The sequence below is a fragment of the Notamacropus eugenii genome, chromosome 1 (genome assembly GCF_028372415.1).
Source record: "Notamacropus eugenii isolate mMacEug1 chromosome 1, mMacEug1.pri_v2, whole genome shotgun sequence".
NCBI classification, from domain to species: domain Eukaryota; kingdom Metazoa; phylum Chordata; class Mammalia; order Diprotodontia; family Macropodidae; genus Notamacropus; species Notamacropus eugenii.
Genome location: NC_092872.1, coordinates 141173931 through 141187399, shown reverse-complemented (window position 1 = coordinate 141187399; position 13469 = coordinate 141173931). Strand labels below are relative to the sequence as shown.

Below are 13469 nucleotides of genomic sequence, written 5' to 3'. Positions count from 1 at the left end.
AAAAGAAATGGGAGCTATACAGGAGGTATTGGCCAGAGGTAGAGAGATTCAGTCTACTATGAGTTTTTTTAAGGTAAATTTTATCAATGTCTTTTGTTTTATAGCCATTTTAAAATATACTCCTTTAACGAATGTTGGAAATTGTTGTTGCATATAACTGGGAATTAAGAAATGCAGGTAGTGGGGAACAGAAATTTATCTTGCCCTATAAGAAAAGAGAGAAGATGGGGATAAGGGAAGGGTGAGGTGTGATAGAAGGGAGGGCACATTGAGGGAAGGGGTAATAAGAATGCAAGGTGTTATGGGGTGGGGGGAGGGGAGAGATGGGGAGAAAAATTGGAACTCAAAATTTTGTGGAAATGAATGTCGAAATCTAAAAATAAATAAAACTATTAAAAAATTAAAAATATATATATTCCTTTTACCCCATCAAATAAAATAAACTCACTTGTAACAAAGAAAAATAAACCAAAAACAAATGACTTAGTTACCAGTCTAACAACATATGCAATATTCTGTCCTTGCAGTGTGCCACCTTTCTGCCAAGAAGAGAAGTGGATGTTTCATATAGGATCATGACTGGTTTTCTAATTACTCAGACTTTGACTTCCTTTCGATGGTTTTTTCTTTCATTTATACTACTAAGATTTTTGTGTATATTCTTTTCTTTCTGCTTATTTCACTCGATCAGTTCACACAAATCTACACATTTCCCTAAATCTCTCATTTCTTACACAATGATTGCATTATATTCATATACCAGCTTGTTCAGTTATTCACCAATCAAGAGGCATCTATTTTACTTTCATTTCTTTGCTAAGAGATTTAGACTACTTTGTCAGAAGACTGTAGGGTAATTCAAGCAAAGTGACAGAATTAGCTCAGTCAAAGTGGGCGGTCAGATCAGGGTTTTAGAGGTAGATCTCTGAGGAGTACTAATGTCTGGATTGAGACAGATTAACAAGTAGAGACTGGAAGGGGTTGTAGGGAACACATGCTGGGACCAGTACAGAAGAATGATCAACTTCTTCTGCTCTGGATACTATATACCTTTGTATTCATGCAGCCTGAGATAATATTAGCTTTCCCTGGCTATCAAGTATATGTCTCACTTGATGAAAGTCTGCAGTCCATTAAACCCCCCAGGTTGTTGTTTGTTTTTTTAAAATAGGAACATAGGCATATCTGTCCCAATTTGTATTTGGTACAGTTACTGCTTTAAACCTAAATCCCAAGATTTCATATTTATTCCTAGTAAATATCATCTTACTAGCTTATGTCCATTGTTACAGACTGTTGCAGACTTTTTTGCCTCTAGAATTTGAAAGATTTATTTTTATTATTCATATTTAAATTAAGTCTCATGTTGTTTGGTTCTAATCTTCAAGGGAGAGATAAAGATTATTTTTTTTCCTTCAAAGAACATAGTTAAATTGCTCTTTACCTGTGAATGGCTCTCAGTATTTCTTCCCTGCTCCATATATCAGGTCTGAAATACAGAAAAAGCTGCATATCTCTAACACAAAAGATTTATAAGCATAAGGCTTCTCTACTTTTTAGGAAAACTCATTCTTGAAAATAGCATGGAACAATAAAATGATCATTTAATTCTGAGATATTTCGAGATCATTTTTATCTCATGCACTGTTAAAATTAGAATGACCTATTCAGGGGATGCCCATTCACTGGGGAATGGCTAAACAAGTTGTGGTATACGATTATAGTGGAATACTATTGTACTATAAGAAATGATGAGCAAGATGGTTTCAGAAAAACCTGGAAAGACTTCCATGAACTGTTACAAAGTGAAGTGTGCAGAACCACAAAACCACCGTAAACAGTAACAGCAACGATTTGTGACCAACTGAATGACTTAGCTATTTTCAACAATACAATAATCTAAGACAGTTCCAAAGGACTCAGGATGAAAAATGCTATCCATCCCCAGAGAAAGAACTGATGGAGTCTAAATGAAGATAGAAGTGTATTATTTTCCATGTTCTTTATTTTTCTTGGGGTGTTTTTTTTTGTCTATTTTCTTTCACAACATGACTAGGATGGAAATGTTTTGCCTGATTGCACATGTATAACCTATATAGAATTGCTTACTGTCTCAGAAAGTGGGGAGGGGAGAGAGGAAGAGAGAGATTTGGAGCTCAAGATTTAAAAATTAATGTTAAAAAGTTTTTTACATGTAATTGGGGAAAATAAAAAATAGCATGAAGTTACCTTTCCCCACTAGATGGTGCTCTAACATTTCTTGAAAAAGAAATGACAATAAATTTGAGGCCAAGAAAAATGTAATTCATTTTGAAAATTCTAGATGCAAAGTGACTAAAAAAACAAAAAAAAAAACCATCCTGCTCACATACTTAAAATTCTTCATTGTTATAAACACAACACTCCTTGATCATAGCTCAAATGCCATGAAGCAAACTGGGTTTGCCTAGGGCACATATAAAGACCCAAAATCTGCTCACTCAACAGACCAGGAAAACATTGCTCAGGCACCTATTCTTATAAAAAAAAGACTTCCTATATGGTTGTAGTGTGAAAAACTGATGTTCTCATAACAATTCTGTGAGATAATGAATATAAAGGCACATATAGTTTGGTGTGATAGAATTAGGAAGAGACTCATTATGAACTATCAATCCTGACATCAGCAGATATACAAGTAGCTACACTCAATATATCTATTCTGTCATAAAATATTAAATTTAAGCTCTTATCAACTTAGATTGGATGACTTCTTTAGCTGTCATTATTGGTTTCCCAGGAAATTAAAGCAGTAGGAAAAGGAAGGGAATAAGCCTTTATGTAGTACTTACCATGTGCTAGACATTGCGCTAAGAACTTTTGACAAAAATGATCTCATTTGATCCTCTCAACAACCTTGTTAGGTAGGCACTGTTATTATCCCTATTTTTATAGTTGAGGATACTGAGGTAATCAGAGGTTAAGTGACTTGACCAAGGTTACTTAGCTAGTAAGTTCTTGGTTTAGCACTTGATCTACTGCACCATTTCTCATATCATAATACCCCCAAATCACCACTGAATTTTGTATCCCCAAACATCATCTTAGCTCTGTTACAGGGTTAGATGATATCTCAAAATAGCTCGTCTGATAAAAAACCAACACACTGACTTTTCCACAGGTGTCTTATCTTTAGCTGATTTTAGGCAATATATTCATAGCTTCCAAAATTATTCCTATTTGAATATTCAAAAACCAAGACTGTTTCCTTTGTAGATACCATCTGAATCTTGAGGTTACAGTAATTGGGCTTATTAATAAGTAGGAGTACTTAAGAATTTTGATCCTTTAGGCAACTCAATTAATACTAAATCTTAATTCTTTAGAAAAAAAATAATGCAAAAGGTTTTTAAATACTTGGGGATGGCTTAATGGATTAAGTCCTAAAGACCCTGTTACTCCTTCATACTTACTAGTTAGGTGACCACTGATGAGTTATTTCCTTTCTCTGGGTCTGTTTCTCCATATACAAAATGAAGTTACTATAATAATACCTGCAATACCTGTCTCATAGTCCCATTGGTTGTGTGGCTCAAAAGAAAGAATGCATATAAAGTATTTTGCAAACTTCAAAGCACTACATGTCAGTTATTTTCAGAATACTCAGGCAGCAAATATTTACTAGGATTATTAATATGAATTCATGAAAAGTCTAAGTTAAAGATTGTTTCTAAAGAAATGAAATTTTCTTAGTTTCAAGTATAAAAATAACTTGCTAGGTAGGCTAAAAAAAGGCAGTAAGATATGACAGAATAAGCTCTAATTTAGGATTTGGGAGACCTGAATTCTAGTCCCATCTTTGCCAATAATTACCTGTGTAACTGCGAGCAAATCACTTAAATGCTCTGAAGTTTCTTCTAGATCTAAACTTCTATGATAAAGCGTTTGCTTAATTAGAACCTGGCATAAATTGTCCTCTACCCTTGAAATAAACTCTTAACTGTGCCTCTTGGGAACTCCAGGTCTTTCCAAGGCTCAGTTTAAGTGACATTTCCTAATAAGAGGCCTTTCCAAATCCCTGAAGTTGTTAGCACCCCATCTCCTAATCACTTGGTGTTTATTATGTATATATCTCACAAGCACGTTGCATTTCCCTAATTGAACAGAGAGGAAGCTAGGTGGTTCAGTGGATAGAAGACTGGGCTGGTGTGTGACCCTGGGCTAGTCACTTAACCTCTGTTTGTCCAAATATCCTAGAGAAGGAAATGGAAAACCACTCCAGTACCTTTGCCAAGAAAACTGAGGTCATAAAGAGTCAGACAGGTTGAAACAATTGAATAGAAGCTACTTGAGGAGAGAGACCCTCTCACTTTTCTATTTGTTTCCTAGATGCCTAACATATTTTCTGGCTGGCACATAGTAAGTACCTAAGAAATGCTTACTGATTGATTCCCTTATTGTCTATTGCCTTTTGCTTCCCTGGATTTGTTTTGTTGTAACACATGACCTTCCCTTAAATATCCTCATCAAAGGGCCCACTGTTTTCAGCACTGACAGGCTTGCCTGATAAACCTAAGCCCTTACCATCTAGCAATGGAGTCTGAACATTAAAATTACACAGACTTTTATAATAGAGTGTATAGGCTCTTCTGAAATTTATTCTCTTAATCAGGTAAGCATTCCCTGTGAAATCTTAATTATACTATCAATTTGCTTATGAAGCTCCCACCCCCATACTGTAAAGCCTGTGTGTGTGTGTGTGTGTGTGTGTGTGTGTGTGTGTGTGTGCATAAATTACATATAAGTTAATACTTCTTTGTTGTTTATGTAATGGCCCATATACAGAAACCAAACATCTGCAAAAAGGGCTGTTAGGAATTGTTCAAATGCAGAGAAAATGTAAATTCAAAATTTAAAAAGATTTATTAATATAGTTTTTAAAATGGAATTAAAAACAAATCTTCACAACATCGATCATTTTGACAAAATAGATAATCTGATCACAGATTAACTGTTAGCTTTTTTCCAATTCTTGCCAATTATGATCCCATTTACCTTCTCGGTGTAGAACTTGCCACTCTCCAGCGATCCAGGCCTTCCTAGAAGCATACAGGATGGTGTAACGAGTCACAACTGTTTCAGGACCATCAGGAGGTTTCCAAGAAACTAAAGCAGTGTCATCCTCTATCAAAGTCACCTTCACTCCAACTGGTGGGCCTGTTGGCGCTGTGCACACAAAAAAATTTACAGTACTACTAAGGAAAAAATGGTTCACTGGTATTTAAATTACCTTAGCTGATCCACTTAGGAAAAAAATCAAGCATCTGAAAATCACTATCAAAGGCTCAAAATAAAATCTTAAGACTATTGCGTAAATTTCATTTTACACAAGTCAGATCAGAACTTAGGTCTTCCTGACTTGAAGCCCAGAACTCTATCCATTGTACTACTGAGCTACAGAAGAGCCTGGCTGGCCCATTCAATACATAATCTCCTCAACACTGGCACAGAGTGCACGAGGGGATAACAAAGTTCAAGGGGGAAAAAACCTCAGAAAAAATTTCTAGCATTATAAACCTACAAAAATCATCAAAGAGGCAAGAGGCAGTATGACATGGTGGATAGAGCAGATGGCTTCCATGAGGACAATCTGGTGCTTCTGACACATAGTAGCTGTGTGACTCTGGGCAAGTTATTTATCTTAAGAAACTCCTCAAATTTAAGAAAGTTAAGAAAAAGTTAAAGAGAGAATTATATGAATTGTTCTATCAGAAGGCTGTGGTTGCTAAATTTGTTTTTGCTGGTTGCTCACTGAAAGGGCAACTATATAGTATGTCAATGGAGCCTTTGTTGTCATTACAGCACTATCTGTAAAGATTATATTCAAATGCACTACAAGCATCCATTATTCCATTCGGTATGCTACTGCTATACCTGCAGGCTGCTTATGGACTCTATTTTATAAAAGTGTGCCAATCTAACACCAAAAAAGCAACTGAAAGAAATATTATATAAGTTATTTCTCATTAATTACTAGCTTTGAGCACAGAGTTATAGAGTATTAGGTAAATATATATGTAATATATATGCATATAAGTTCTTTTGTGTTAACTTGCAATTAATTACCTAAGATATCTGATCAATAAACTAATTAGTTGCTCCTGTGTTGATACTTCTGGTTTAATTTACCAGATCACAAATTTCTACAGACTTCTGGCTTATTGAAAATGGTGTTTATTGGGACCTCACAAAATGATAAACTCTTTACTCTGTTCTGAAAGCTAATTATTTTTGTGCTTTTTAAAATGCCCTTTAATATTTTTATGATCACATAATTTACTAAATTAAGCCTTCTTCTAAGATGAATAATATATTTGCTTATGTTAGTCTAGCAAGTACAAAAAAAAAATAACCTTTGAGATCAAAACACTTTATTCTACTCTAGATGAGGTTTGAATAGAGGGGGATCAGTTCTACTATAAACTGGTATGTTACATCAATATTGGGCCGTCAAGTTTAACTGACCACAGTTATTATGAGTTAACAGAATGACAGGGCTACTTAAAAGTGTATAGAGGCCTTATGATTGCATTATTATTATGCATTATTATTATATATTATTATTATGTACATGTAATACTGAAGTATTAATAAACAAAATGTTAAAAATCACAGTAAACTATATAATTTTGCTATACTCTATGTTGCCTACACCATGAGTTTCATATTTTAAGAGAGACTCTAATAAAAATGAGTTCAGTTTAGTATTTAAGATGTTCCAAGACTATCTAAATAACGCCCCCCCCCCCTTTTTTGGTAGGAGGAATGCATAAAAGGAAGGTCATTTCCAACACTTTTTCTGAAATATAGACATGAACTTTGAGTATAAACTACAATCTCACAGAGTGTTTAGTCAAAAAAACAATCTGATGGGTGGCAACTATGAAAGTACCTGCCTCAAAATAGTTGCTTTCTAAACTGTTAATCTGGATATAATCATATATATATATACAATGTGACATTTCTTTACCTTCTGGAAGTGTCGAATGGTAAACTACAGGGCTCCAGGGACTGGAGAGCTGATCCACATGCAGACGAACAGCAAATTCATATTTGGTATTTGGTTCTAGGCTTTGAACCAACATATGAGTTTCTGATCTATGTTAATAAACAATAGATTTGTTAATAATGATAGGTCATGATTCACAAAATCAGACTTTTCAACACTTCTAATCAATACAAAGGAAACATTACTTCTACTCTTTCCCATTCATATTATCCTTATAAGTGAGTTCTATCAGAATAAAGTAAATGTCCATGAATGTAACAATAAACCTGGAGCTTTGCTGTCAGAGAAAATAAAAAATACAGTCAGTCTCCACATAAGGGACTACTACATCACAAATTCAGTTACAATGAGGGTCAAACCATTTTTCCCATGGTACAATATAGGACGGTATCTTACAACAAGGAAAGCCTAAAATAAAGAGTACATCTTCTTTTGCTCACCACTATTAAAATTCCTGTTTTGGGGTGGGGATTTCCTCTTAAAGATGTTAAGTTCAACTACTGAAAAATAATCATAGTATCTTGGCAGTAATATATAATCTAGCAGACCTAACATTGATTTACACATTTTTAACTTGTCAGGTAACCACCATTACAATAACAAAAATCCAATAATACATTTAGTAATTTCCTGATTCTGAACACAGTTCTTTAATATATTCATAGTTCTAATTTATGGGAGAAACACTAACTATCTTTAACCTACCATTTATATAAGCTGAATGATTTAGGAACATTAAAAGACAGATCATATTCTACAATTGGAGATCTTTCCTAGTCCTTTTCACTGCTACTGCCTTCTCTCTCTGAGACTACTTTCCATTTGCACTGCACACACACACACACACACACACATTTTGATGTGGTATCTTCTCCATTAAAATGTGAGCTCTTTGAGAATAGGGACCCTGATTTTGCCTTTTTGTGTGTGTGTTGGGCATGAAGCACAGTGCCCAGCCTACTGTAAGCACAATCCTGAATGACTAAATATGGCCAGGAAGCAGAAAACACAAAATGAATATTAGGGGCTAATTAAAGATGATCGAACAGGTATGTGCAAATGGGAAAGGAAAGAGTAAACCATTAATAGAAGAAGCTACATACGTTTGGAAGTACTGAACCAAAGAAGCATTCTGAAGGCCCACAGGGTTACAGCGGATGGTGTAGTTAATTATCTGTGCAGAGGTAAATGCAGGCCTCCCCCAGTGCAGGTAGATAGAAGATGAGGTATTCGTCTTAGCATAAAGATGATGGGGTGGTGGTGGTGGAGGAACCATACGATCACGAACAGCTATTTTTAAAAAAGACAAGATTGTTTTGTAAGCAACAAAAAATTCAGTTACGACTACAGCAAAATCATAACCCCCCACCTCTCAAAGACAGTTTTGCACCTTTCTTCCAAGAAGTATGCAGTGATATACAGACACTCTCACATTAAAACCTCAGCTACTTTTCTATTAGCCCCGTAAGAGTTGAAAACAGAAACTATTAATAATATTGTAATATAGAGTATATTAAAAGGCTTGCCAAGGTCACTCAGGGAGTCAGTATTTAGTGGACCCGTGACTAAGAACTATATACATTCTTTGATCTTGATAAAATTGCACAACAGTCGGTATGAGAAAATTAGTTTTAGGATTGAATATATTAGTAGGCACCCAAAAAACCATTCCTCATTACTTTCTTTAGTTAAACTTCCATGTAGTATAAAATAAAAACCAAAACTGAAGTAGGTCTTTAAAAGGTTCTTCTTAAAACAATCTCTTTTCTTTAAAAACAAAAGTATAGTTTTTACAAAAGCTCTGCAAAATTATTTCTTGGATGTTTAGTACTTACAAACACATCCTGGAGTACTGACTGTTTGGTCTGCCTGATAACCATCTTCCATATTGTTATATGCCATCAATCTCACATGGTATTTCCTTCTTGGATCTATAGAGAAAAGAACAGATATAGGAACAAATTTCAGAGTTACAAAATTATTGCAAAAGCTTTTGGAATTTTGATTTAAAGGAATTTTTTGGACTCATAAAGTTTCTTCCCCAAATGTGATATTCTTCCTCCTCCTTTTTTGGGGAGTACATACTAACTCAACTATTTTGTCTCTTTATATTTACCTTTGGTAAATTATCATTGTCCAGTTATTATTGAAAAAAACATTTTGTTAGTTTAAACTTAAACACTTGAAAAATCACTTCCATACACACAGAACACAAAAGAGGAATCTGTACGAAAACATGCATCTCTATTTCAAAATGCTTGCTTTAAATACTAACACGTGTCTATATAATAAATCCTGTTAATTTCAAATTTGTCTTGCTTGTGTTTCCTTATGAACTTCTTTCTGTTCTCTTCTATGAATATTTCAAAGTGTTGCGATGGTTCCCTTTTTGGATATCACTTGCTAATCCAACCCGCAACCAAGAGAAAGAGGAATTTTTTTATATCTTGTAACAAATAAGCATGGTTAAGCAAAATGAATCCACACTGTAGCCATTTCCAAAAATGTCAGTCTCTTTCTGTAACTTGTGCCCATCAGCTCTCTCTGAGGAAACAAGGTAACATGCTTCATCATAGTTCCTCTAGAGATACAGCTGATCACAGTTCAAAGTTGCTTTCCTTTATAATACTGCTGTCTTTGTAAAAACTGTTCTCTTGATTTTGCTCATTTCATTGTGTTAATTCACACTATAAAGGATTCTCTGAAATTATTATTATCAACATTCTACGCATATTGTTCCATTATATTAACATACCACAATTTGCTCAAACACTTCCCAAATGTCTGTCCTTTGGATTCTAATTCTTTCCTTTTCATTTTTTCTCTTTGTAAAAACCTCCTCCTCCCTCCCCATGCACACCTTTCAGGATCATGAAATTTATTTTGCTTATCACTGGTGGATTCTTTCTAGATTTGCTTGGCCCTCTGGCTCTAACAGATTCATGTAGTTTTCATTTATGATTTCCTGAAACATAGTGTTTAGGCTTTTTTTAAAATCACAATTTATAGAGAATACAAATAAATCTTGTTATTTCTCTTTGCCTTTAAGTATTATACTCAGTTTTGCTGGGTAGGTAATTCTTGGTTTTAGTCCTAGTTCCTTTGACTTCTGGAATATCATATTCCAAGCCCTTCAATCCCTTAATGTAGAAGCTGCCAGATCCTATGTTATCCTGATTGTATTTCTACAATACTCGAATTGTTTCTTTCTGGCTGCTTGCAATGTTTTCTCCTTGACTTGGGAACTCTGAAATTTGGCTACAATATTCCTAGGAGTTTTTCTTTTCAGATCTTTTCGGGAGGTGACTGGTGAATTCTTTCCATATTTATTTTGCCCTCTAGAATATCAGGGCAGTTTCCTTGATGATTTCATGAAAAATGATGTCTAGCCTCTTCTTCTTTGATCATGGCTTTCAGGTAGTTCCATAATTTTTAAATTATTTCTCCTGGATTGATTTTCCAGGTCAGTTGTTTTTCCAAAGAGATATTTCACATTGTCTTCTATTTTTCATTCTTTTGGATTTGTTTTGTAATTTCTTGGTTACTCATAAAGTCCTTAGTTTCCATCTGCTCCATTCTAATTTTTAAGTAATTATTTTCTTCAGTGAGCTTTTAAACCTCCTTTCCCATTTGGCCAAGTCTGCTTCTGAGGGCATTCTTCTCCTCATTGGCTTCTTGGGCCTCTTTTGCCATTGGGTAAGTCTATTTTTAAAGGTGTTAATTTCTTCAACATTTTTTGGGGTCTCTTTTAACAAGCTGTTGAGTTGCTTTTCATGATTTTCTTGCACCCCTCTCAATTCTCTTCCCAATTTTTCCTCCACCTGTCTTACTTGATTTTCAAAATCCTTTTTGAGCTCTTCCATGGCCTGAGACCATTGCATATTTATTTTGGAGGTTTTGCATGCAGAAGCCATGACTTTTAGGTCTTCCTCTGAAGACCTAAATTGTTCCTCCTCATCCAAAATGATGGAAGAAAATAACCTGCTCACCAAGAAAGTAATCTTCTATTGTCTTATTATTTTCCCTTTTTTGGGCATTTTCCCAGCCAGTTACTTGACTTTTGAGTTCTTTGTCAAAGGAAGGGTATACTCTGGGAATCTGTTACTTCTCAGTTCTTTCAAGGTGGTACAATCAAGGGAGAGGAGTTTATTTGTTTCTTGGCCTATGTTCTGGTCTGTGAGCAGGATTCCCTCTCCAGAGCCTACACTAGCTCCACCATGCCAGCCAGCACTCCTCCTGACCCCCAGGACAGCCACTCAGGGCTGAGATCCAGATCAGCTGCTCAATTCTCTCAGGGGCTTTAGGCCAGGGTTCCAACAACGTAGCTGCCAGCTGCCTGGGGCCAGGACTAGACCTCTGTGTTCCCTTCTTACCCAAATGAAAGAGCTTTCTCACTGATCTTTGCAGCTGTCTTTGGCATTTGTGAGTTGAGGAATCTGGGACCCACAGCTGGGGCTAGTGGCATGACACCTTCAAGCCTGCTCCAGTCCTGTCCTTGCCAGGGCGTTGCCCATGCTGGGCTATGCTTCACTCGGCATCTGTGCTGGGCTGTGCTCCCTTGTTATTTCTCTTTGACCTACTTTCTAGGTCAGGTTTTTCTTTTTAAACTATCATTTCTTTTCTTTATTTAAGCTTTTGATTTTGTGCTAATGTTTCTTGCTCTCTCATGGAGTCACTGATTTCTGTTTGGTCTACTATAGTTTTCAGGGATTCTTTATTTGAGTAAAGTTTACCATTTTGTCTTCTGAACTACTCATTCTCATTCCAATTCTTTCCTCAGGAGTTTTATATGATTTTTCTCTTGTTTCATCTATGTATCTACGTAGTCGTTGTGGTATACACACACACGTGTAAATATTTTTTGAACCTGATTTTAGTTACAGAGTCAGATTTGCAAGAGCTTTTGATACTAAGTAGTATTTTCTTTGATTTACTCATCTCTCCAGTTTTAGTTCCAGAAATTGGGTAGGGTGGTTGGCCTTGCTTGGTTTCATCCCCAGGTTCTTGTGCTGAACTCCACATTCAAGGTCTGGGTCTCCCAGGATATTTAAGAATTAGAGGGATAGCTCTCCAGGGCCCTCTCTAGCATCTTAGGACAGTATGGTAGGAAGTTCCAAGCCCTGGGGCCTGCTAACATTAGAATATGAAGCTGATTTATTTACACGATAGTTGCAGTCTAGAAAAACCTCTGGGACTTTTTGTCCTGGTATTTCTTAATTCAGCAAGCTTTCTGTTACCTAGCCATACTTCCTCCTCATTTCTTGTCTCTTTTCTGGAGTCCCCTAAATTCAGTATCTGCCATGCTTGGAACCATTCAAGTCAGATACTTCCAGTTTTCCAAGTGATTAGCACTTTTTTGCTTGTGACCTCAGTCAAACTCATTTGAGTAAGCCTCCATCTCCCTCTATAAAATACCTGAAGTATCCTATACATGTGTGGAGTGAGGGGCCACTGAAAACTTAGAACCAAGGGAATAGCAGAAAGGCAATGGACTCATAGTCCCAGTGAGAGAACTTGTCCTGAGAGTAACCTCTTGCAAGACGATAATGAATTCCCTCTTCTTGCTATGGTCTGAAGTTCATCATGCCTGAGGCTACTTGGTGACACCCCTGTTTATATGCCCTTTCTACCTTCCCACTATGCTTTGGAAATATTCCTGTGGTCATAGTCCTGGGGAACAGAAACTCTCCTAAGATGTTTCTTTGATTTCATACTCTGTATAAAATGGTACAGATGAAGTAAACAGGGCCAAGAAAAAAATATATACATGATGACTAAAAAGCAAATGGAAAAACCACCACATGCAAAAAAAAAAAAAATCAAAAGTGAGTGCAACAAAATTATAAAGATCAAGCGTGACTCAAAGGAAGAGAAGGCACTACCAAACAAGTTCCACAGGTGTTACATATTACATATATTTTCAGACTTTCTCAATGTACTGATAAACTGTGTTGATTTGTTTCTTCTTTTTTTTTCCTTTTTTTGTCTTAAAAATACTATTTCTTATATGGGATAGCTCCCTGGGAAGGAGACGGTTATAAGCATATGAAGATAACTAGGATGATGTAAAAAACAGAAGATATGAATAAAAATTTTTAAATTTTTAAAATTAAAAAAAGAATGCAAACTTTTCAAGGACAGGGACTATCTTTCTGCTTGCATTTGTATTCAGAGTGCTTAGCAGTATCTGTCACAAAAATAAATGCTATTTCCAATCTTTAAAAAACAACAAAAAAGTAAAATATTTATTTCTAGACCCAAAGTAAACCTGCCAGGCTATCTATTCAGATGGAAGCTATATTTATTGTAATGCCCTATTATTAGCTCCCTCTACAGGCCTACGTCAGTTCTTCTAATATGAAAACTGATCTCTGTAAAAAAGTGTTAGAAAGAAATTCAAAAATAATTTTCAAAATATTTT

General features: G+C 35.5%; 1 protein-coding gene across 2 annotated transcripts in view; it reads right to left on the bottom strand.

Annotated features, from left to right (window-relative positions):
* The window catches only part of PRTG (protogenin), a 151837-nt gene that overhangs the window by 18072 nt on the left and 120296 nt on the right, over positions 1 to 13469 (bottom strand). For both annotated transcript variants that reach the window (XM_072615936.1, XM_072615943.1), the window contains 4 exons: positions 8884 to 8979; positions 8152 to 8338; positions 7010 to 7137; positions 5035 to 5205 (listed from right to left, as the gene is read on the bottom strand). In XM_072615936.1, coding sequence (XP_072472037.1) covers positions 5035 to 5205; positions 7010 to 7137; positions 8152 to 8338; positions 8884 to 8979 — 582 coding nt within the window. The remainder of the gene's footprint in view (positions 1 to 5034; positions 5206 to 7009; positions 7138 to 8151; positions 8339 to 8883; positions 8980 to 13469) is intronic.